Raw genomic sequence first — 24,811 nt, 5'->3', positions numbered from 1 at the left:
CAAACCAGAAACACATGTATGCTGGCCCTGTGAAAATGGTTGTTGTCATGTAGGAAGATGTGAATGTCCACAGCATACTGATTATGAAGATGTAGAAGAAAAGTCAACTCTTAGCCTTTGAGAATGTTGAAGCAAACATCCTGGTTCAAGTTCACAGTAACCTGAATGAATGGGTCCAAATCATGATATGAAAAAACACACAGAACCACCTCTGTCCTCAACTACAGCTCCACTCATTGCAGTATAAATACATCATTGTACCATTGATAGACTTGACATCTTACATCATTAAAAAGAGCCAAAAGTGCACATTATTGGACCCCAGTACATGCCTCCAGTTGGCTATCGTCCAGCTTCTATGCTGTTTTGGCCACTGAAAATATGCAGCTTTATGTGACTCTGTGAACCATGGCCATTTGTGAGATGTCCAAACACAAATGTCCATCATTTGCAGTTCCAATACAATGTTTGCTAATAAACTGGTTGCAATGGACCTGCATTCACTGATGGCATCAATTTGTGTTGGGTTGGAAACTAATTCTCATTGTTATGCACAACACTCATTTCTGATCCCTGTTGGTTAGAATATTTTTACAACCACTGTTCATATACTGGTTTACGTTGCTGTGAGTAGTTCAGCCAACATTTCTGGTAGACACGTTAGACATTTGGTGTTCGTATGAGAACAGATTGGCCAGATTTATTTACAAGGATGAATCAATTATAAATGGCATTTTATTTATTTTAAATTATGTATTGAACATTTAAAATTAAACTCTTGCTTCCTGTGATTATTCTTGTTGTTACGAGTGTGTGACAAAAATTTTATTTGTAGGTACCTTGCCAAACAACAGTTCGAAAATGTTCAGAATGAAATTTGTCAACTTCAGGCAGATTTAGAAAACCATAAAAAAAGGCACGAAGAACTGCAAAACAAGAAAAATGAAATCACAAATGTAGTCAGTGATTTGCAAAGGTAAGTTCTGGAAGGCATAGTCTGATACTGGAGCTTAAAATGCACCTCTTTTGTTTGATAATTTCAGGTTATACATGGTGAGGCAGCTATAAGAGAAGTTCAGTGACATAACATGTATGAGACTTGATCAAGTAGTATTAAGAAAATAGCACTCCAAACCACTGTCCTGCCAGCAGGATAAGAGGTTCCAAAAACTCTTTGCCCTATTGTACCAAAAGTAAGCAAATACATAAGTAAGGTATGGTTCTTGTGTTTACTTGCATGCTTGAAGTCCACCAGTGTATGTTCTGCTGTTGTAGCACTCAGATAACTTGCTCATATAGTTATTGAGATACGCAGCAATCAAAAATGTGAATATTGTGTCAAGCACTCACAATCAGTCTTAGTTCTCAGACCTGGAAGTGTGGAGAATAAAATATGCCTAGGGAAAAAAACAACAACTGATGAAAGAAATGAACGTAACATTTTAGCGTCAGTAACACACAGTGCAAATGTCACTAAGAGGCATCTTGGAGGTACAAGTAGGATCAACCAAACGACTTGTTCTGTAAATATTAAATTCCATCAACTTTCATCCTTTCCACATTTTGCCAATCTCGTCGTCTCAGAGCAGCACTTGCAACCAACCTCCTCAATTATTTGCTGGATGTACTCCAATATTTGTCTTCCTCTACAGTTTTTGCTCTCTACAGTTCCCTCTGATACCATGGAAGTCATTCCCCAGTGTCTTAACAGATGTCACTTCTCCTTGTCAGTGTTTTCCACATATTCCGTCCCTTTCCAATTCTGCACAGAACCTCCTCTTCCTTACCTTACCAGTCCACCTAATTTTCAATATTCATGCTCTGATTCTCTTCTGTTCTAGTTTTCCCACCGTCCATGTTTCACTACCATACAATGCTGTGCTCCAAATGTATGTTCTCAGAAATTTCTTCCTCAAATTGAGGCCTCTGTTTGATACTATATAGAAGACTTCTCTTGGCCAGGAGTGCCCTTTTTGACAGTGCTTATCTGCTTTTGATGTTCGCCTTGCTTCGTCCATCATTGTTTGTTTTGCTGCCTAGGTAGCAGAGTTCCTTAACTTCATGTACTTCATGACCATAAATCCTGATGTTAAGTTTCTTGCTGTTCTCATTTCTGCTACTTCTCATTACTTTCGTCTTTCTTTGATTTACTCACAATCCATATTCTGTACTCATTAGACTGTCCGTTCCATTCAGCAGATCACGTAATTCTTCTTCACTTTCTGTCAGGACAGCAATGTCGTCAGCGAATCATATCATTGATACTCTTTCACCTTGAATTTTAATTTCACTCTCGAACTTTTATTTTATTTCCACCATTGCTTTTTCGATGTACAGATTGAACAGTAGGGGCGAAAGACTACATCCCTGTCTTACACCCCTTGTAATCTGAGCATTTTGCTCTTAGTCATTCATTCTTATTATTCCCTCTTGGTTCTTGTACATATTGTATATTACCCGTCTCTCCCTATAGCTTACCCCTATTTTTCTCAGCATTTCGAACATCTTGCACCATTTTACATTGTCAAATGCTTTTTCGATGTCGACAGATCCTATGAATGTGTCTTGATGTTTCTTTAGTCATGCTTGCATTATCAACGGCAATGTCAGAATTGCCTCTCGGGTGGCTTTACCTTTCCCAAAGACAAACTGATCACCACATAACACATCTCAAGTTTCTTTTCCATTCTTCTTTATATTATGCTTGTCAGCAAGTTGGGTGCACGAGATGTTGAGCTGATTGTGCGATAATTCTCGCACTTGTCAGCCCTTGCAGTCTTCGGAATCGTGTGGATGATATTTTTCTGAAAGTCAGATGATATATTGCCAGACTCACACATTCTACACACCTACATGAATAGTCATTTTGTGGCCACTTCCCCTAATGATTTTAGTAATTCTGATGGAATGTTATTGAACCCTTCTGCCTTATTTGATCTTAATCCCTCCAAAGCTCTCTTAAATTCTGATTCTAATACTGGAGCCTCTGTCTCTTCTAAATCGACTCCTGTTTCTTCTTCTATCGCATCAGATAAATCTTCCCCTTCATAGAGGCCTTCAATGTACTCTTTCTGCCTATCCATTCTCTTCTCTGTGTTCAACAATGGAATTCCGGGTGCACTCTTAATGTTACCAACCTTGCTTTTAATTTCACTGAAGGCTGTTTTGACTTTCCTATATGCTGAGCCAGTCCTTCCTACTATCATTTCTTTTTTGATGTCTTCACATTTTTCATGCAGCCATTTCGTCATAGTTTCCTTGTACTTTCTATTTATGTCACCCCTCAGCGACTTGTAGTTCTGTATTCCTGAGTTTCCCTGAACATTTTTGTACTTCCTTCTTTCATCGATCAGCTGAAGTATTTCTTCTGTTATCCATTGTTTCTTTCCAGTTACCTTCTTTGTACCTATGTTTTTCTTTCCAGCTTCTGTGATTGCCCCTTTTAAAGATGTCCATTCCTCTTCAACTGCACTGTCTACTGGCCTATTTACAGTCTTAGAGAACTTAAAGCATATCTCATCATTCTTTAGTACTTCCGTACCCAACTTCTTTGCATATTGATTCAACCGAACTAGTCTCTTAAACTTAAGTATACTCTTCATCACTGCCACATTGTGATCTGAGTCTATATCTGCTCCTGGGTATGCCTTAAAATCCAGTTTCTGGTTTCAGAATCTCTGTGTAACCATGATGTATACTAACTGAAATCTTCCTGTATCACCTGGCCTTTTCCAAGTGTACCTCCTCCTCTTGTGGTTCTTGAACAGAGTATTTGCTATTACATTCCTTGTCCCAAGCTCATATTTCCCTCTAACCTTTTCTTCTACTCCTTCACCTACAACTGCATTCCAGTCCCATATGACTATTCGATTTTCGTCTCCCTTTTACGAACTGTATTACTCTTTCAATATCCTCATATACTTTCTCTATCTCTTCATCTTCAGCTTGTGTCATTGGCATGTATACCTGAACTATCGTTGTCGGTGTCAGTTTGCTGTTGATTCTGATAAGAACAATCGTACCATTGAACTGTTGACAGTAACACATTCTCTGCCCTACCTTCCTATTCACGACAAATCCTACTCCCGTTATACCATTTTCTGCTGCTGTTGATATTACCCTAAACTCATCATACCAGAAATCCATTTCTTCTTTCCATTTCACTTCAAATCCGTTTCTTCTTTCCATTTCACTTCACTGGCCCGTACTGTATCTAGATTGAGCCTTTTCATTTCCCTTTTCAGATTTTCTAGCTTCCCACCCACGTTCAAGCTTCTGACATTCCACACCGTGACACATAGAACATTATCCTTTTGTTGATTATTCAATCTTTTTCTCTTGTTCGCCTCCCCTTAGGCAGTCCCCTCATGGAGATCCGAAGGGGGGACTATTCTGAAATCTTTTGCCAATGGAGAGATAATCATGACACTGTTTCAATACAGGTCACATGTCCTTTGGGTACACATTATGTGTCTTTGATGCAGTGGTTTCCATTGCCTTCTGAATCCTCATGTCGTTGATCACTGCAGTTGCTTCCGCCTCTAGGTGAATTTGCCGCCCCAAGGACAAGATAGTGCCCTGAACCTCTGTCTGCTCCTCCACCCTCTGTGACAAGACCATTGGCAGAATGAAGGTGACTTCTTATGCCAGAAGATTTTGGCCACCAAATGCTGATTATTAATCAAAATTTAAGCAATGGCAGGTTTTGAACCCGGGGCAGAGGACGTTTTGATTACTAATCAAAGACACAACCCGAGACCACGGTAGCAGTTAGCTTCCTGGTAATGACTTGCAAAATTGATTACAGTTCTCTGAATGTTATCTATGAAAAGTGCAAAGAATATCTATGCAAAATTTTGTTTAAGGAGTGAGCATCATTTACAAACCATGGGCATGTCATTCTTTGCAATAAGCACTAATCATCAGTTGGAAATCCACATCGACTCAAAGAAGTGGATAAAAACAATGCTCGTGGTTGCATTGTTGCACATTTTTCAAGGCCCAAATATTGGTCCCCTTTTATTGATGGAAATCTAAATACACTCAAGTATCTCATTTTCTTAAGATATGCTGCTGTCACAGTTATTGGACGACATCCCATGATACACAAGGCTATCAGTGTGGTACCAACATAATGGATGTCCTTCATATTTGGCACATGTAAAGAGGTCTATTAAAAAACAACAATGACCCTCAAAGCCATGAAATGCCTTATAACACTGGCCTGTGCTGCCGTTAACTCCATATGAAATTCAAGACACCGTTATTTTTTTTTCTCCAGAATCTCTTTGCAACATGTAGCAATGCTCAAAATCAACATTTTGATCAATTGGTATGACAGTCATAATAATAAACACAAAAACTGTACCCGAGTTATGTGTTTGTTACACTTGGTAAAAAAGTGCAGACATTTGTGGAATACGTTCTCTTGATGGCAGGACAGTGGTTTGCGGGGCTGTGATCTCGATACTATTTGATAAAGTCCCCTACATGTTATGTGACTGAAATTTTCTTAAGAGCTTCTCTCAAGTGCCACAGAAGAAAGTATTTCCCTGTAGATCCATTAGGGAAAAAAAGAAACAAAGTTGTCATAATTCAGCAACTATAAATGATAAAAATTGCTTGTGAATGTCAGGAAATTCGCCATATTATCCACTATAACTTGGTAAAAACCACACATTGATATTTTTATTCATTCTGGGTATATTTGGGGTGGCTTCTCTTAGCTGCCTCATGCTGTACAGGTACATGAATGAAGGTTGGTGTCTGTCTCACAGATAGAGGATATCGATTATAATCAGTATAGGCAATAGCTGTGTTAAGTTTATCTAGCCTTGTATTTTCAGTTAGTACATTGATATTTCATGTATTATATTGTTATTGTAGAGGATGCATGTGCAATTTCTGTAAATTAGAAATTGTTATACAATGTTGATTCACCTTCCAATCGTTTTACAATGACATCAGGCATATCAGATTAATATAACAAAAAAAAAAAGATAATTTGTAGTTAACAATGGAACACAAACTTTAAAAAGAAAACAATTAAAAGTTAACAGATTGATACATGTCAACATACAATTACATACATATCCAGTTTTGCAAGTTGTGCAAAGCTCTTTTATACATACTGCTGGCAAACACATTTTCTGATAATACAAAAATTAATGCCACAATATTCGTTCAAATTTCCTCACTAGTCACTACACACATGCATATAGACAATGGGAAACACTACTTTCTCCGTTAAATGTGCTGATGCCCCAGTAAGATCTTTATCAGCAGATGAGTTAATTAGAAGAGACAAGGAACCACACTTTCCTTACTGAAAGAAAAAAGGGTTAAGTGGCGAGTGACATTAACTGAAACACAACCAAAATGGTACATGTCCAAAACTAATGAAAGGCAAGCCTGAACAACGGTGAGCATGTCTGACTTCCCCAGTGAGATGACAGCAGGTGTCATTGTCCCTATCCAGAGACCTTGAGCGTGCAAGTAAAGCACTGGCAAACCATGGACCAGGCCTTCATGTCGGGTGGGATTCCCAGAACTTTGCATCCACGACTGTAGCTGATGGCTGTCAGTAGGCGCTTCCAGAAAATACTGCCATTTCGATACATATGAACATAAAACTGTGATACCGTCACCACTATAGATAATATTTAATAATCTAAAACACCATTTGACTCACAAGAAATATACAATTTTTTAAAAACAGAAGCTCTTTTCATTGCATAACAAATGACATGACATGCATAATAAATGGCTTGACAAAAAAGACAAGAACATATTTCAACATTTACTTTGAAAATAAATAGTTTTCATAGAAAAAACTCACGGCTCACTCAAAACGTCATTTGATGATACACTTCACACAATATGATTGTAATTATACACTCCTGGAAATTGAAATAAGAACACCGTGAATTCATTGTCCCAGGAAGGGGAAACTTTATTGACACATTCCTGGGGTCAGATACATCACAAGATCACACTGACAGAACCACAGGCACATAGACACAGGCAACAGAGCATGCACAATGTCGGCACTAGTACAGTGTATATTCACCTTTCGCAGCAATGCAGGCTGCTATTCTCCCATGGAGACGATCGTAGAGATGCTGGATGTAGTCCCGTGGAACGGCTTGCCATGCCATTTCCACCTGACGCCTCAGTTGGACCAGCGTTCGTGCTGGACGTGCAGACCGCGTGAGACGACGCTTCATCCAGTCCCAAACATGCTCAATGGGGGACAGATCCTGAGATCTTGCTGGCCAGGGTAGTTGACTTACACCTTCTAGAGCACGTTGGGTGGCACGGGATACATGCGGACGTGCATTGTCCTGTTGGAACAGCACGTTCCCTTGCCGGTCTAGGAATGGTAGAACGATGGGTTCGATGACGGTTTGGATGTACCGTGCACTATTCAGTGTCCCCTCGACGATCACCAGTGGTGTACGGCCAGTGTAGGAGATCGCTCCTCGCACCATGATGCCGGGTGTTGGCCCTGTGTGCCTCGGTCGTATGCAGTTCTGATTGTGGCGCTCACCTGCACGGCGCCAAACACGCATACGACCATCATTGGCACCAAGGCACAAGCGACTCTCATCGCTGAAGACGACACGTCTCCATTCGTCCCTCCATTCACGCCTGTCGCGACACCACTGGAGGCGGGCTGCACGATGTTGGGGCGTGAGCGGAAGACGGCCTAACGGTGTGCGGGACCGTAGCCCAGCTTCATGGAGACGGTTGCGAATGGTCCTCGCCGATACCCCAGGAGCAACAGTGTCCCTAATTTGCTGGGAAGTGGCGGTGCGGTCCCCTACGGCACTGCGTAGGATCCTACGGTCTTGGCGTGCATCCGTGCGTCGCTGCGGTCCGGTCCCAGGTCGACGGGCACGTGCACGTGCACATCGATGTTCTGTGGAGACCTCACGCCCCACGTGTTGAGCAATTCGGCGGTACGTCCACCCGGCCTCCCGCATGCCCACTATACGCCCTCGCTCAAAGTCCGTCAACTGCACATACGGTTCACGTCCACGCTGTCGTGGCATGCTACCAGTGTTAAAGACTGCGATGGAGCTCCGTATGCCATGGCAAACTGGCTGACACTGACGGCGGCGGTGCACAAATGCTGCGCAGCTAGCGCCATTCGACGGCCAACACCGCGGTTCCTGGTGTGTCCGCTGTGCCGTGCGTGTGATCATTGCTTGTACAGCCCTCTCGCAGTGCCCGGAGCAAGTATGGTGGGTCTGACACACCGGTGTCAATGTGTTCTTTTTTCCATTTCCAGGAGTGTAGTTACATGATTTTAGAGTAATGTAACATCAGATCTCAACAGGAAATTATAGAATACTGTAGAGGACAGTTACATTAAAAATTGCGAATCTATCAAGAAACAAAGTGATGCTTGTTTTCCAGAATTAATTAGATTTTAAATCTTAGATATGGACTCCACATCAAAGAAGAAAGCGTGGGAGACCTGCGAGTTGCTGGAAAGACGACGTCAATGAAGCAATGGCGGTGAGAGGTCTTAAATGAAGGAGACTGGAATGACCATGAATGATGGAGATTGGGATGCGAGAGGCGGCAGCAGCCGTAGAAACCTCGCTCATATATATATATAATTAATTGGAATATTGAGTAAGAACTTTTAAAGTTGGGGACATGTAGTCATCATCAGATGTCGACAAGTGCAGATGTTTTCTCTTGGTGTTTGCTTGCCATTGGATTGCAACATTCACTTGTGTTAATGTACCTCTGCAGTGCCTGGGCGACATTATTATTGTTGCCATTTGTGGTGCATTGTGCCTTTGTACAAGTCTTTGAAGGCAATAGACATTGACCTTGCTGGCCAATTCAATAAGCAACAGCTTATTGGTGGTCCAAATGTCTTTTGTGGACTGAGATTGCCTTTCACATGTGGTGTTACTGCTGTTTTGGAGGCAGTACATGGTTGACCTTGCCTCTTGTATGGGGCAACCATGCAGACTACAGTGACCTTGAAGCTTTCCCTAATCCAAATATTCTTTTATGGAAGACATGGAGTGTAACAGAGACTTCAGGAAATCTAGCTAAGGTACTTTGGTTCCAGATAAGCCCTTTCTTTTGTCAACAAGAAGAAAGAAGAGGCTGAATACTGACAAGTACCTCTATAGTTGGGCCAAAGCAGGCAATAACAATTATAAAATAAAGATTGTACTTTATGATAAGTGAAATTTAATAATTGTTTACTGAAGCCAAACAATTAACACAAACACAGCCATGTTTGGTATTGGCAGATGCAGCTTTGGAAGTGGCACATAGTCACACCAGTAGCTTTAATGTAGGTTATAAGATGTAGTTCTGTGTTTGGGTAGTGAAAGTAATGGATTTTGGAAGCATATTGGGTGTGCATATATACTACATGATCAAAAGTATCCATACACATGGTTGAAAATGACATACAAGTTAGTGACGCCCTCCATCGGCAATGCTGGAATTCAGTATGGTGTTGGCCCACCCTTACCCTTGATGACAGCTTCCACTCTCACAGGTATACATTCAGTCAGGTGCGGAAGGTTTCTTGGGCAATGGTACCCCATTATTCATGGGGTGCTGGTCTGAGGAGAGATATTGTTGTAGGTCAGTGAGGCCTGGCACAAATGGCGTTCCAAAACATCCCTGAGGTGTTCTGTAGGATTCAGGTCAGGACATTGTGCAGGCCAGTCCATTACAGGGATGTTATTGTCGTGTAACCACTCTGCCACAGGCTGTGCATTATGAACAGGTGCTTGATCTTGTTGAAAGATGCAATCACCATTCCCAAATTGCTCTTCAATAGTGGGAAGCAAGAAGGTGCTTGAAACATAAATGTAGGCCTGTGCTGTGATAGTGCCGTGCAAAACAACAAGGGATGGAAGCCCCCTCCACGACCACACCATAACACCACCGCCTCCAAATTTTACTTTTGGCGTTAAACGCGTTGGCAGATGATGTTCACTGGGCATTTGTCATACCCACACCCTGCCATCAGATCGTCTCATTGTGTACCATGATTCGTCACTCCACACAACATTTTTCCATTGTTCAATCATCCAATTTTTATGCTCCTTGCACCAAGCGAGGCATCATTTGGCATTTACCGGCGTGATGTGTGGCTTACGAGCAGCCACTCGGCCATGAATCCAAGTTTTCTCACCTCCCACCTAACTGTCATAGTACTTGCAGTGGATCCTGAGTCAGTTTGGAATTCCTGTGTGATGGTCTGGATAGATGTCTGCCTATTACACATTACTACCCTCTTCAACTGTTGGCAGTCTCTGTCAGTGAACAGACAAGGTCGGCCTGTATGCTTTTGTGCTGTACTTGTCCCTTCACGTTTCCACTTCACTATCACATCATGAACAGTGGACCTAGGGATGTTGAGGAGTGGGAATATCTCGCGTACAGACATATTACACAAATGACTCCTTATCACCTGATCATGATTGAAGTCCGTGAGTTCTGCGGAGCACCCCATTCTGCTCTCTCAAGATGTCTAATGACTACTTAAGTTGCTGATATGGAGTACCTGGCAGTAGGTGGCAGCACAATGCACCTAATATGAAGAACATATGTTTTTGGGTATGTCCGGATACTTTTGATCACATAGTGTATATGGGAATTGGGAACTCAGAGTGAGGGACAATATGTCAACCATGGGTTCCCTGAATGGGCTTCAGAAATGTTTATTAGAAGTTGCGGTGACCGATGGTCAGCTGGAATGCCACGGTGTGGAACTTTGAAGAAAGCACAAATTTTGTACTTGCAGAATTTTCATGCTGCGGCACTAGCTTTGGAGAATCGCAGTGAACAAATTGTATTCTGAATATTACTGGTCATTTGCCTTCGGCTTTACAGTACAGAAATATTTAGAATTATTTGGTATAAAACTGTAGCTTAAATCTGAAATGTAACCTCATTCTCGCACAATCTTATGCTGAACTAGATACTCATGTGCCCATTCTTTGCAGTAAACCACTAAAATTTATTGTCAAATTTTGTTAACTAAATAGAACAACAGACAAATTCTCCTGTGTCACCTAGAGTTATTGATTACAGCCTTCCTATATTTTAAAAATCACTGCTGTCAGAAGCAGAAACTTTGCACCTGACTGGAACAGCGTGTGGCCACTTGTGGTCGCTCCCCTACACTACCAAGAGCCAGAGATCTTAGGAACCACACATCATGCCAGTAGCCTTTGTGGTGAAATAACATTTATGCCCACTGGGTCACATGCTGTATTTTGAAGACTAAGAGTGTTTCAGTGCAGAGTACCTTTATTGTTTATCAAGCCAGTGTGAAGTCAAAGAAAAGATCACACGTAAAATTCAGGCTGCTTTTAATAACAGAATTGCTGGAAACTCACAGGAAGGAACTGCAATGTAGGAACCTGTTTCAAACTCCTATCAAAATTCATTTTAACTGATAACACTTCCTAAAAATTGAAGTAATTTTAAACCGATAATAACTGTGCTACATTAATTTAAAGAAAACTCTGCAGCCACATATCAGCAGCTGCTTAAACTACTACCCATAAGCTAGGCATGTCCACAGAAACTACTTGCTTGAAAGGTTGAACTTCAGCCTTCTCTTCACTGTTACAGAATTTTTTCTTCCCTATTACAGCATTTTAAAGCCCAGTGATTATTAGGTTTTTATCTCCTTTTACATAGTGACTTGCTCTTTCAGTTCCTTTTGTATACCCTCTCTGTCTTGTAATCATTTGCTTGTGATGTCTGAATGTATATCTGAAGTATTCTTGTTGACATTGGTTTAGTTAAAGTTCTGATGAGAATAATTCGTTTGCTGAACTGTTCATGGTAACTCACTCCTCACTCTACCTTCCTATTAATAATAAAGCCTACTCCCCTTACATCACTTTCTACTGCTGTTGATGTTGCCTTATATCCAATTGTTGAGAAATTTTTATTGTAATTCTGTCATTTCACTGGCTACTACTGCATCTAGATTCAAATTTTCATCTCTATTTTCAGATTATCTAATTTACCTACCATTTTTAGACTTCTTTCACATCCCATTGCAACTCATTACCCTTTCTTTGCATTTTTGGTCTCTCTCTCTCTCTCTCTCTCTCTCTCTCTCTCTCTCTCTCTCTCTTTTCTCCAGGGCTACCCTCCACTGTGCTCATACCTACAACTAAACATCTTTCAGCACCTCCTGTGAACATGTGTTCGGATATCAGAAAGGATGTTCTTCCAGACCCATATTTATGGGTCTTATTGTTGATGTTCAATGAGTACTACCATCCCTGAAAATATTTTACACTTTTTTTTAACATCTTGTATATGAAAAATAGTGAGCCAAATTATTTAGGAGTTAAGAGATGACTCACGGTAAGGCGGAAGCACTGTGTTGTCGACAGATACACAAACAAAAGGTACAAAGCTTTGCTTTGCTAGCTTTCACACACACACACACACACACACACACACACACACAAATTAACACAATATTGGATTTGGGGGGGGGGGGGGGGGGGCAGTGAGCTACCTTAGGTTTAAGCCAGGGGCATACGGGAGCAAAGGATGTGTCTTAAGGATAGCTGCCCTATCCATCAATCCACCCAGTACCTCCTACTCCAGTCCCGTCACAGGCTTATCCTATCCCATCAGAAGCTGGGACACCTATGAAAGCAGCCATGTTAAATACCAGCTCTGCTACAACTACTGCAAAACGATTTACATTGGTATGCCAACCAACCAGCTGTCAACCAGAATTAATGGCCACTGCCAAACTGTTGCCAAAAACAAAGTGGACTGCCCAGTGCTGCAACATGCAGCAGAGCACAACATGACAGATTTCAATGGCTGCTTCACAAGCCTTGCCATCTGGATCCTCCACACCACTGCCAGCTTTTTCGAGCTACGCAGATGGGAGCTTTCCTTACAGTACACACTCTGCTCTCGTAACCCCCTTGGCCTAAACCTAATGTAATTCGCAGTACCCCCAACCAATAGTGTGTGTGTGTGTGTATGTGTGTGTGTGTGTGTGTGTGTGTGTGTGTGTGTGTGTGTCCATGCTCATCTGTCTGCCATCTGCCCCCTCTAACTGCACCACTAGCTAGCCCGCAGACAAGCTGCTGGACACTTCCCCCCCCCCCCCCCCCCAAACCCCCTCCCTGCCTCCTACCTCTCTCCATCCCTGACCCCAACCTGTCCTGCAGCGCCACCTCACCCAATACACTCACCATGGGCCAGGAAAGAGCTGGCAGTCGAATGAGCATGATTTAGGGAGAAAGAGTGTGTGTGTGTGTGTGTGTGTGTGTGTGTGTGTGTGTGTGTGTGTGTGTGTGTGTGTGTTTCCTACAGCTTGAGAAAGGAATTTCATTCTGAAAGCTAGCAAAGCAAAGCTCTGTACCTTTCGTTTGTGTATCTGTTGATGACACAGCGCTTCTGCCTTTTGGTGAGTCGTCTCTGTATTCCTAAATAATTTGTTATTCTCAACCAGAACTTTCCATGCATTATTAAAAATAGTGAGCCAGTTGACATACTCCACATCATAAATAGCGTGGACATAAATCATGACAATTGCAAATTACCAACATCCACATGCGAAGATGACAAGTGACTTCTGTATACAGCGACAACACCTATTGAAAGTGCTGAGAACTTCAAGAACTTCTCTTACATCTTCTTATAGTTTTTGTGGAGTAATGAGTATTCCATGAGGTATCAGGCTTAAAATCGGACAACATTGACATCTTGCCGCAATATTTCACACTGAAACTCACTAAAATTCACGTGAAGATGGTTAAATGGTTGTCAGCGGTAATATTGTGGCAAGATATCAGTGTCGTCTGGCTGCAAGCCTGAAACTTCATTTTATGTCTGAATGACAGTGTGCAATGGAACTAAATGCGAGGGTGGTTTGAAAAGTTTTCGGAATCACCATGAGAGGTCAGCGCTAGTGCAACTAGTTGTTCACACGATATTCATTGGACTGTTGCCTGTAAATACGTGCCACGTCAGTGCTCTAGGAAGAGAGCTATGGCACCCGTGGCTCTGTCGTTCCTGCGTAGTGATTTGTGAAGATGGAAAACAATCGAGATTCGGGCAGTGATTAAGTACTTCATAAAGAAAGATATGAAAGCAAAGGACATTCATGTCAATTTCCAGAATACACTGCGGGACTCTGCTCCTTCATATTCAACTGTTGCCAAGTGGACAAATGAATTTAAATTTGGTCGGGAGAGCTTAGATGATGATCTGCACAGTGGTTGACCAAAATGTGTCACTACTCCAGGAATCATTCCGAAAGTGCACAAAATGTTCATGAAAGGGGATGTAATTGCTCATGCTTGCCAGATGTCATCTGAAAGTGTATATCACATTTTAACTGAAGAATTAGAAATGAAAAAATTATCTGCAAGATGGGTGCTGCATCAAGACAATGCACGCCCGCACACGTGTCCATCGCCATGGCAAAATTACACGAACTAAGGTATGAATCATTACCACACCCGCCTTTTTCACCTGATATGGCTCTGCCAAACTTCCATCTCTTCCCAAAATTGAAAATTTTTCTTGGTGGACGAAGACTCACTTCAAACGAAGAATTGATAGCTGGAGTTGACAACTATTTTGCATGCCTGGAGGAAACTCATTTTTGAGATGGGATCAAGGCACTGGATCATCGTTGGACCAAGTGCATTAATCTACAAGGAGGATACATTGAAAAATAAAAAAAGCTTCAGTGATGTAAGTACTTTTTTTCTGTTCCATTCTGAGAACTTTTCAAACCACCCTCATACATGTTATGAAAGGGTTGGACTTATTACCATCTGATCCTTTTAGACTGTGGCTGTGTGTTTAAATTTATTACCATCATGAATTCATTTTAATGCAATATTTTTCCCACAGGAATAAAGATGAACTATTGTCCAAGAAAGAAACTGTAAAAGAATCACTAAATGCTGCAGCAGTTCAGACAGAAAAAGTGCGGCAGGAAATAAAGTCAGCAAACAAAATGCGAGACAGAGGCGAGAAACGGCTTGCTAATGAAGAAAGAAAGGTGGTATTAGACTTTGCTGTAGAAAACAATCCTAACATTTCTAAATAGAAACATACCTGCACACTTTCTGTTAGGGTGTTTACACTGGTGGGCTGTGTACTTGCTTGTTTCTGTATTAGTACTTTTTCTTTCTCATTGCAAAGTTTTTTCATTATTGTAGTTTGTTATAATGGATTGTTATAAGGACTGTCGATATGAAAATTAATTATAATTTTGACAATTTATGGGGGACAAATTTCACATTACAGTTGTTGTTGTCATCATCTTTTGTCAAAGTAATTGTAACTGTAAGAAATAAAATAGGTTTTGATCACAGAGAAATTGAAAAGTGAGAAGATGAATAAAATTCTGACATGTGATATATGCCTATGCTGAGAGACCAAAGAATTAGTTTACTTATATAACGGTAAAAAACACGATAGCTTGTCTGTGACTCACAAAACTTGCACATCCTACCACATGGTTTTGAGATATTTAATTGTGTAGTCAGTTCATTGAGAGGACTACTGCTTAACCTCAAGTTTTATGTACACACATTAATAGTCAGCAGCTTTACTAACTTCATGGTCTCAAATATTCCATGTTTAGCTTTATAGATATAGTGGTATACAAGGCAGATTTTTTTGTTATTAATTGGGTATATTTTGTGATGAAATTTGGTATGAACAAGTGATTTCACCATGAAAAGCAACAGTAATGTCCATAAATCTATTTTGTGATTTAAAATGATCTACACTTTCCTCCCCTGACATTATGTATTGGAAAAGATAACATAAATTTTAATTATCTGCTCAGTGTCGACAAATGACAGAAACACTTTTAAAATCAAATGAAAATACAAAATTTGCTAATAATTAAAACTTTATGCCAATCCAGGATTCAAACTCAGACACTTACATTTCACAAATTGAGGGGGCCAAAGTCTGAACAACGTGCTCCATTATAGGTGGCATCCCTAAAAGAACATCAAGTGAGCCTCTGTTGAGTTTGTAATGTAGGGAGAGATGTGAGGGTGAATCAGTCTGTAGATCAGTGTGATGTGTTGAAATGACTGAATTTGAAGAACGATGTTTGCAGGTGTTTAGGTTTGAGTCTTGGTTTAGCACATGACTTTTATCCACAAATGTTCGTGCTTACATTCATAGATGCATGCTGGCAAGCACAATTAATTTAAGAAAGACAAGATTTATTGATGTTAGTGTTAAGGTTCATTGTCTGTACTTCTTTTTTGTATGGTGACTAGAATATAATGGTGCATAAACTTTTATCACTTATTTCATAACATAAAGATTATCTCTAATGTTATCTGTCTAACAGAAAACTAACGCATTAGCTTACTCACAGTTAGAGACAATTAGCTACAAAAGTAACTGACAGAATTGAATTTTTGTTTTCAAGGGTAATTTCTGACCTAATAATCACACAGTTAACAACAAATTCCTAACATGTAGCCCTCTTACATGTATCTTCATACTGATTCTTCCCAGGGGACATTGATTGTGACTTAACTCAGGTTCTCAAACTGCAACTGATTGCTTCTTATGCTAACACGTTCACATACCAGAAGATAGGATCTTCTCAAAGAATGCCTGGACGTCTACTACTGTGTCAATGTGTGGAATATAAATTACATGTAACAGTAGTTTAAACTGCATCACATAATGCAGAGATGACAGAAATGTAAAACATTTAAAACCAATAAATTCTCAGCATTAAGACTAATTTTTTCTTTCATTAGAAACTACAGATAAAATAGAAGATAACATTACAGGTTAGGATTAATGTGCAAGGAACCCAACAGTGATTAGATATACCTATGGACTGCAAAAGACAAAGTAGGGGACCTTCAGATAAGCATTTGGGGTCATGTGGATTGTCTCAGTTTCTCTGAACACAAGAGAGAGTAAAATTTATTCAATAAATTCTGAAGATGCTGCAATTCTCCGAGATGTAACCTATAGTAGCTTTTCACTTTCCTCTGTCCTTTCCTTCACATACATATGTTATGGGTGTTCTGTTGCTGCTCTCCCGCTTCTTTCTCCTGCTTGTCTCAGTGTACATGTTCCACTCCTTTAATCTGTTTTACCAGCCCTACCCCCTCTTTCCTCGTACTTTTATGTTTGTCTCTTCTGTCATCATCTCCTCATGCTTCACCTCTCCCAAAACTGTATTCCTTATTCCTTCACCTACTTAAGCCTTAAGTCACTCCTAGCCCCTACCTCTCATCACATGGGCGACATGAAATATCCAGATGCAAGACCTACCCCATACTCCATCCGTCCACTCACATTACAGGGATAATCTACCCCATCAGTGACAGGGCCACCCACGAAAGCAGTCTAGTTATGTATCAACTCTGCTGGGTTTTGCCAAACAGTGACAAAGAGAAAATTTGACCACCCATTGGCAGAATATTACTATGACCACAGCATGCTCAACAGTAATGGCATGGCTGTTTCACAGCCTGTCAAATCTGGATTGACTCCTGGAGGTGGTGCTAATCTCTGGAAGCACAAGGATGTGTTTGAAAGCGGTGTGGTTTGGAAATCCCAGATGCTTCTACCCAATAATCATGAATCTAAAATTAACAAAATTCTAATTCTTTACCATCTACAAATGGAATAGTAATGAGAAATAATGATTCTGATATGGCAGACTTGTGGAAGAATGAGGAAAGGAGACCAATAGCACATGCGATGAGTCATTGACAGGCACACAAAAAAAATTGAAAAATTTATTAGCTTGCAGATAAATCCTTTAATCAGCAATGAGCTAGGCGCTTGCAAACAGCAACTCCCCCCCCCCCCCTGCCCCCCCCCCACCCCCCCCCCCCACACACACACACTACTCATTGTAGCTGTATAGGTGATGGTAAATCATTTGTCTTCTACAGCTCTAAACTTATTTTCACCAGAGATAAATGAGAATCCCTTATCTATGTTGTGAAGACTTCATTTCTGGGTTTTGATTTCTTTTTTACAACATCTCATCATCATTGGTGTGCTTTTTTGTTCATGGGCACACTTTATTTTAGGTGTTGATTTGGCAGCAGAAGAAATGTACATTTTCATTCCACACACGCACACACACACACACACACACACACACACACACACACACACACACACACACACCACCTGTATGGCTACATTGTGCAGATGAACACATATACTGTGGCACAATGTATTTGTGTGTGTGTGTGTGTGTGTGTGTGTGTGTGTGTGTGTGTGCGTGTGCATGAGAGAGAGAGAGAGAGAGAGAGAGAGAGAGAGAGAGAGAGACTACGCAAGTCAATGAAATGTCGTGCATAAATAGGAATATAAACTCTGCAGGACACTTGAAAATATAATTTTGTTTTATTTTATTTTGTCGTTAGTTAATATGTAAAAATGAAATTTTTATGTGAGTGGTTTGTTTAAATTATTTATTTTTTTCACTCTTGCAAAACTGAATAAGTTAAGGCAGGATCTATATTAAAGAGGTTCATGAATACACAGCTAATGTTTTGTAGTAACTAATTACTGCTTTCGTTTTTTCTTCAGGCAACTAAGTAAACACATGAAAAAACTGTTTCTAGTAGCAGTTGCAATAAACAGTATAGAATTTCATCTACGATATATGTGGACTGTTGTACCTAACAGATTACAATCAGATGAAATATTTGTTTTTGAGATACGGATGATTATCGACTTTGGATGTTCATTCCCGCAAAAGACAAATTGTCCATTGGATATGTTTGTATAGAGCCTATATTGTTGCCTCCCAAAGCTCTTACTTCTGCCTGGACATTTTTACTTTCATAGTGAGTCCCTCTCGGCAGGGTTAGTATTATTATCTCTTCGTTCATCTTTTTTAACACTTAACATAAAGTGTATATTTCACAAGAATGAATATGGGTACGTACAGGTGATGGTAAATCACTTGTCTTCTATGACTTTAAACTTATTTTCATCTGAGGTAAATAAGAAGCCCTTATCTATGCTGTGAAGACTTCATTTCTGGGTTTTGTCTTCCTTTAATGATATTTCATCATCTTTGGTGGACTTTTTTCTGCATGGGCATACTTTATTAAGTGCTGATTGGGCAGTAGAAGAAATGTACGTATGTCATTTGATACACAATAGTTTGTCCTGTTCTCCGGCTGTATTAAGAAAACACACGTGCAGACATGTGAGTGAAACCTAATAATTAATAGGACTGACAACTATCATACATTTCAATATTGAGTGAACAATTTAATTTTCAAATAAAGCTACCTGATGGCTTACTACATTATATTGAACATAATCTATTACAAATGTTTATCACATCATATATTGCTCTCTTCAACCAGGCTCTGTTAGGTGTTGCTGTTCAGGAAGTTGCAGTTTTGAGTGTTGAGTGATTTCACCTATAGTGACTGGTGTACATTCAGAGTATTGGCTACTCATCATTAAGTGCAATTGTTACTATTGTGATTGCTGACAAGGGTGAGTTTTTGTTTGGTAAGAACCAATGTTCATATATACATTTATTTTAAATTCTAAATTCTGTCACCCCACGTTGGGTGATGTTAGTCATGATGGGAATGGTGTTGGTATTTAATTGACTATTGGAATAATGTTTTTCACTTGACACACAGTCAGCAAATAATGTAAGGAAAGGAAGCAAACAGGAAGTATTGTTTACAGCTGCATAATATTGAACCTTTGTGTCTTCTTTTTGATAGAACAAGTGGTAAGCAATCAATTGCAGTGCAGGGGTGAAGGATTAAAATAAAATTTTATCTCGGAATTGTAGCGCTGTAAAAATCATCACTGATTTCAAGTGTACAGCAATGTATGGTAAATGCGATATGTGTCTCAGTCTTTTATAGCCATTTTCACTCTCAATTGATGGTACTTAATTGCCTGAGATTAATTTTGTGCCAACTTTGTTACCATTTGCCTGGAGTGTATTATTTCTAACTTTCTTTGGAGGCTACCTTTTTATTTGTGTCATTCTTCCTATTTAACTTTGTACTTCTTCATTTCTTCTCGTGTGTACAGTAACGCATAAAGGAAAGAGCGGAAGAAAATAATTAAAAAAATATGTGGTGCACTCTTGCATCCTTTCTACTGATAAATTCTCATGCCCATACAGCAATTACACCCCTGGCATAATTTCAGAATAACTAGATCCTTGTCTAATGGAAATTTTGTATTTAGCAACCATTATATCATTGACAAATTTATACTTACCTGGCCTGTCCATATTCACAGACAGTGGAAAAAAATCTGTGATAACATGTAAGGTCCATTGTGCTATGCATTTGATTTTCCAGCAAAAAATCAAATGGCTTCAGATTCAGCTCCTCAATCTCCATGTGTACTTTTATTCAGTTCCACAATTTTTTATTTGTTTTATTGCCTGGCTGTGACCAGTCTTATCCAAGGTAGCTTGAGAATTCTCAGTGAGAAATTATCCGCTGCCTGCATTAAGAGTGCTGTGCAGGTTTACTCTGACGGGGGCTGCCACATTTTTTTACTTCCAGATGTGCCTGCTTTTCTGTCTGGTGTGTCTCCCTGAGCAAGGGTGCCCCAGTTTGAAGGCACCATAGATCTACATTTCACCCCATACATGATATTTGCTTGTCATACATGTTGTGATTTCACACAAAAATAAGAACAGACACAAAGTTCTACAATGTCAACAACACAGTTCCGATAGTCCATATAAGTTCAGAGTACAAGGCCATGCCAAGTCCAAGATACAAACACAATTCATCCTTGGAGCAGAGTTCAAGTTACTACGAGCAAATACAACAGCGAAATAAGAGAAAGCCCGTTTAACTCGTGAATTATATGAAGTTAGTTTGTTGCTCAGTGACTTGACGTGGTGCTGCATGTTGGTGGCACACACAGGCCCTGAGGCAGTGCATCCTCTGATGTGTGATCATGTCGCGAGCTGGCAGCTGGCCACCTGGCATCGGCATTGGCATGGGTGAATTAAATTGTGATGGCTCGCATCTATGCCTCACAAAATGTTGTAGCCACAGCGGTGGTACAAAATGAAAGGTAATACAGTTGGTTATCACAGCAAAAGTAGAATTTCTTAGACGAGCTGTTAAGAAATTACAGGGCATTTCTCTGCATGTTAGTGCCAGTAAAAAGCTACAGAAATTCCATTAACTGTATGAGGTTGTCAAATGGCACTTAAGATGTCACAGGAGGGTTAAATTGTTTAAACTAAATAAAGTATGACAGTACTAAAATTTTTGTATAGATGTGAAAGGACACATACTGAATGACAGATCAAAAGCATAGAAACTGCAGAGATGTGCTCTCTGAGAGTAGCAGCTGACTACATATTATTTTATGGGAATGCAAATGAAGGTATTAGAAAAGAATGAAATATTTTCATCTTAATTAAGAAATAGTGAATAAAAGGGAAAAACTTAAAGAGCATGTAATGAGAATGCAGGAAAGCGAACTACCAAAGTTTCTGCCAAGCTATAAGACAAAACCAGGATGAAGTAAGCTTGGTCAGCCAAAGAAAAGATAAACAGAGAAAAGTAGTCGAGGAGAGGACAAACCAGAGATAGGTTATGCTGTATGGTTTTTGTTATACGGTTGTTAGGTTGTGATATGAGGTAAATTACTGTGCCTAAGGTTTTGTCTCCTAATGCTAAAGACATTCTCGGAGGCTATAAAGATTCAGTTGCTATTTGCAAACTTAAACAAGTTCCACAAGGTGAACTGTTTATATGTAACTACACACTGGTTGGATTGTGACATTATCTGACTGCTGCTTAAGGTAACAGAATTATCAGTGTTCACTTCATATATGTTTAAAGCCCACAACTTGTCTAATTTCAGTCCTCCTCCTTTTCCGTTAAAGTTGTTTATGCATGTTTAAATTTCTGCGGCCTCTCTGAACATCACAGTGCAGTAATAATTCGACCAGGATGAAATTTGAAATGAATTTATTCATTCCGTAGTACCTTCACCTGGTCAGACATGGATACTGCCAATTAATCCTTATTGCCCAGATGACAGTAGCTCTTGAGTTCCTTAAGCCACCTGTTAATGCATTTTTTAGTAATTTCTATGTATACTGTACCACATGTGCAAGCATTTTTGTGTATTCCTGCTGTAGCAAGCAGCGGACACAGGTCCTTTGCAGTGTACAGATATTCGTGCATCTTTAAACATTCTGTCAATAACGTTTCTCCTTAGCACTCTCCTGATGCCATCAGTGACAGTTTTTGTGAATGGGAGGAAAACTTTTAGCTGCTTCTTTTCTTGTTTTCCCCACCAGAAATTCCAGATATTTTAGGATGTAGTGCCCTATTTATTTCTCCTAGCAGCTATTTCTTTTGAAATTAATTCATAAATGATGATGGAGCTTTTCTTTCAAGTACTGTGGCTCCCAGATTCTTTTAGCCTGATCCACGAGTGTTTTAATTGCAGTGCACCAGTGATGTAAGTAACCACCATGAATACGTACATTATACAGGGTGTCCAATTTAAACTTGCCTAATTTCCAGATACAATTAAGAAAAAAAGTATGGCACATAGATGCAATTTGTGGCATCATGGAAAGTAACTCAAAACATTTTGTACAAAAAATTATTATACTGCTGCATTATTTTCTTTTGTAACATTTAAAAATGTCTTGATGATACTCTATCTCAACCCATGCGCACACAAGAATGCCTGGGGTGGTGGAGAGTATATCATCCATCCATTCTGTGGAGATTGCCAAGGCACATACAGATGAGACGTGCACAATGTCTTTCACATAATCCAGTTGGGAGAAATCCAGAGGGGATTGTGACTGGAATCGTGGTAGACACTTGGGTGCTCCATCACACCCTCTCCATCGCTTTGGAAATGTTTGTTCCAGAAGTCAAAAATGTGTAAACTCCAATACTGTGGTGCACCATCCTGCTGGGTGATTGCATTTGGCTGAAGGGCAAGAGGCTGAGGGGCATCAAATTGCTCAGGCGTGCCCCGATAAATGTTTCACATTACTGTTTGCTCCATAAGCAAAATTGTCTTAACTACACTGTCTTTCATCAGCACACAACACACATTCGCATTACTGTCTTTGACACGTTATTGAAAACTGTGAGTGTTTTCCAAACCCCAAGTGCAAATGTTGTGCCAATCATACTGCCCACATTTGCGGAAGTTTTCTTTGGTGGAAAAAATTATATTTACTAAATAGTTGGGGTTTTACCAAATCCATTGCAGCTTCTTAATTGCAAATTTGTGGTGTAACTAAAAGCCGTTCCACTTTAATGCCTGAACTATGTGAACTTTTTATGCGTGGAAGCAAAGTTGTTTATGCAGCACCTTGTAAACTGTTAAACGAGGGATGTTTAGCTTTCGTGATGCTCATTGAACTGAATTTGAGGGCTTCTTTGGAAGGTGTCTCTGATCTCCTGTATCATTTCATCGGAGGTGGTTTTCCTGCCAGAACCTGACTTTCTATGTACATTCCCCATGGCTAAGAATTTTACATACTAAGCATTAATCATTTTAGGTCTGGTAGCTCCCTTTGGAATTCACCTTGGAATTTCTTTAGACAGCAATGTTGTTGTTGATAATGATGATCACCTCTTTGTGTACAGAGGACCAGTCTGAGAAATCATAAAGTTGAGTGAGTTTGCTGTTTTACTTTTGTTGTTGAGGGGACTAAAGTAAATGTCATTTCATCTGCAACAACAAAAACCAGTCTTTGCCATATCCAGCTGTGCAAGCATACACATTATTGTGCAGTCCTTTAGTGGAACAATGCCTACTTCCTTTAATGATCGTGGCCACGTAAAACAGTTTAGAGGCCTTATCAGTTGCACTTAATTTCATTGTGACTGGAGAACCCACTGAAAACCAACTTGTGACAACCCTAACTGTTGCAGAAACCCTATGATGACTCATTGTTGGATGAAAACAGTGTAGATTATGTACTTTGACTGGTGTACTCTATGCAGAAACATGCCTTGCGATATGGATCAGTACAAAACTCTATGCAGAAACATGCCTTGTGGTATGGATCAGTGCAATATTTTTATTTTTCTGTTGGACAGTTGTTGAAACTTTGCACTTTTAGGACAATGAAGCCTTTGCTTTAAATTCAGCTGGGTTTACAATAGATTTTATACTATTAACTGTCCTCAGTTAATTCACTGTTTTCATTCACACCTTTATCTAGAGGCACATTAATCTAAGGAGTCACTTTCATATCAGTTGTCTTTATTAAATGTAACAGTATTCTTCAATTCTGTATGGTGTTTTAGCAGATGAATTTCTCCCACGAACTTTGTCTACAGTCATGGTACTAAATAAAGCAACTGTGGATTTTGTTATCATAAAAGCACAAACTAAACTGCTACTAAACAAATTATCCTCATTTAATGTCTGAATAGTCCAGCTTGACAGTAAATTGGTACAACTGTCAAAGATGTATTGGTGCCACAACACACAACAAGACAGTTTTAAATCATTAATAATCACTCAGAAGAAGCTTTAGAAATGAGATATTTATACCAGGGTGTTCACATTATTTTGTTCCTTACCTTTGTTTACAAATTCCTTTGGCCATGTAGTGCTGAAGTACATCATCCTTACCTGCAGTCATATAGTGAAACTTACTTTACTTTTGTTGACTAACATTTCTCTTGTTTGTATTATTTTTGTTTCCCAAACAGTTCTTTTTTTGCATTATGTTTTCTTTGAAGCCACAAGAAGATCTTTATACATCTATAAGGTTTTATGTGTTTTCAAACAGTGA

At 39.8% G+C, this 24,811-nt stretch overlaps 1 protein-coding gene across 1 annotated transcript in view; it reads left to right on the top strand.

Moving 5' to 3' along the window:
- The window catches only part of LOC124778026 (structural maintenance of chromosomes protein 4-like), a 324,000-nt gene that overhangs the window by 148,264 nt on the left and 150,925 nt on the right, over positions 1 to 24,811 (top strand). Inside the window, exons 6-7 of the mRNA XM_047253608.1 lie at positions 836 to 976; positions 14,905 to 15,055. Of these exons, the coding sequence (XP_047109564.1) occupies positions 836 to 976; positions 14,905 to 15,055 (292 nt within the window). The remainder of the gene's footprint in view (positions 1 to 835; positions 977 to 14,904; positions 15,056 to 24,811) is intronic.

This window comes from Schistocerca piceifrons, chromosome 2, assembly GCF_021461385.2.
Source record: "Schistocerca piceifrons isolate TAMUIC-IGC-003096 chromosome 2, iqSchPice1.1, whole genome shotgun sequence".
Taxonomy (NCBI): domain Eukaryota; kingdom Metazoa; phylum Arthropoda; class Insecta; order Orthoptera; family Acrididae; genus Schistocerca; species Schistocerca piceifrons.
The sequence above is the reverse complement of the archived record's forward strand: the minus strand, read 5'-3'. Positions and strand labels throughout refer to the sequence as shown.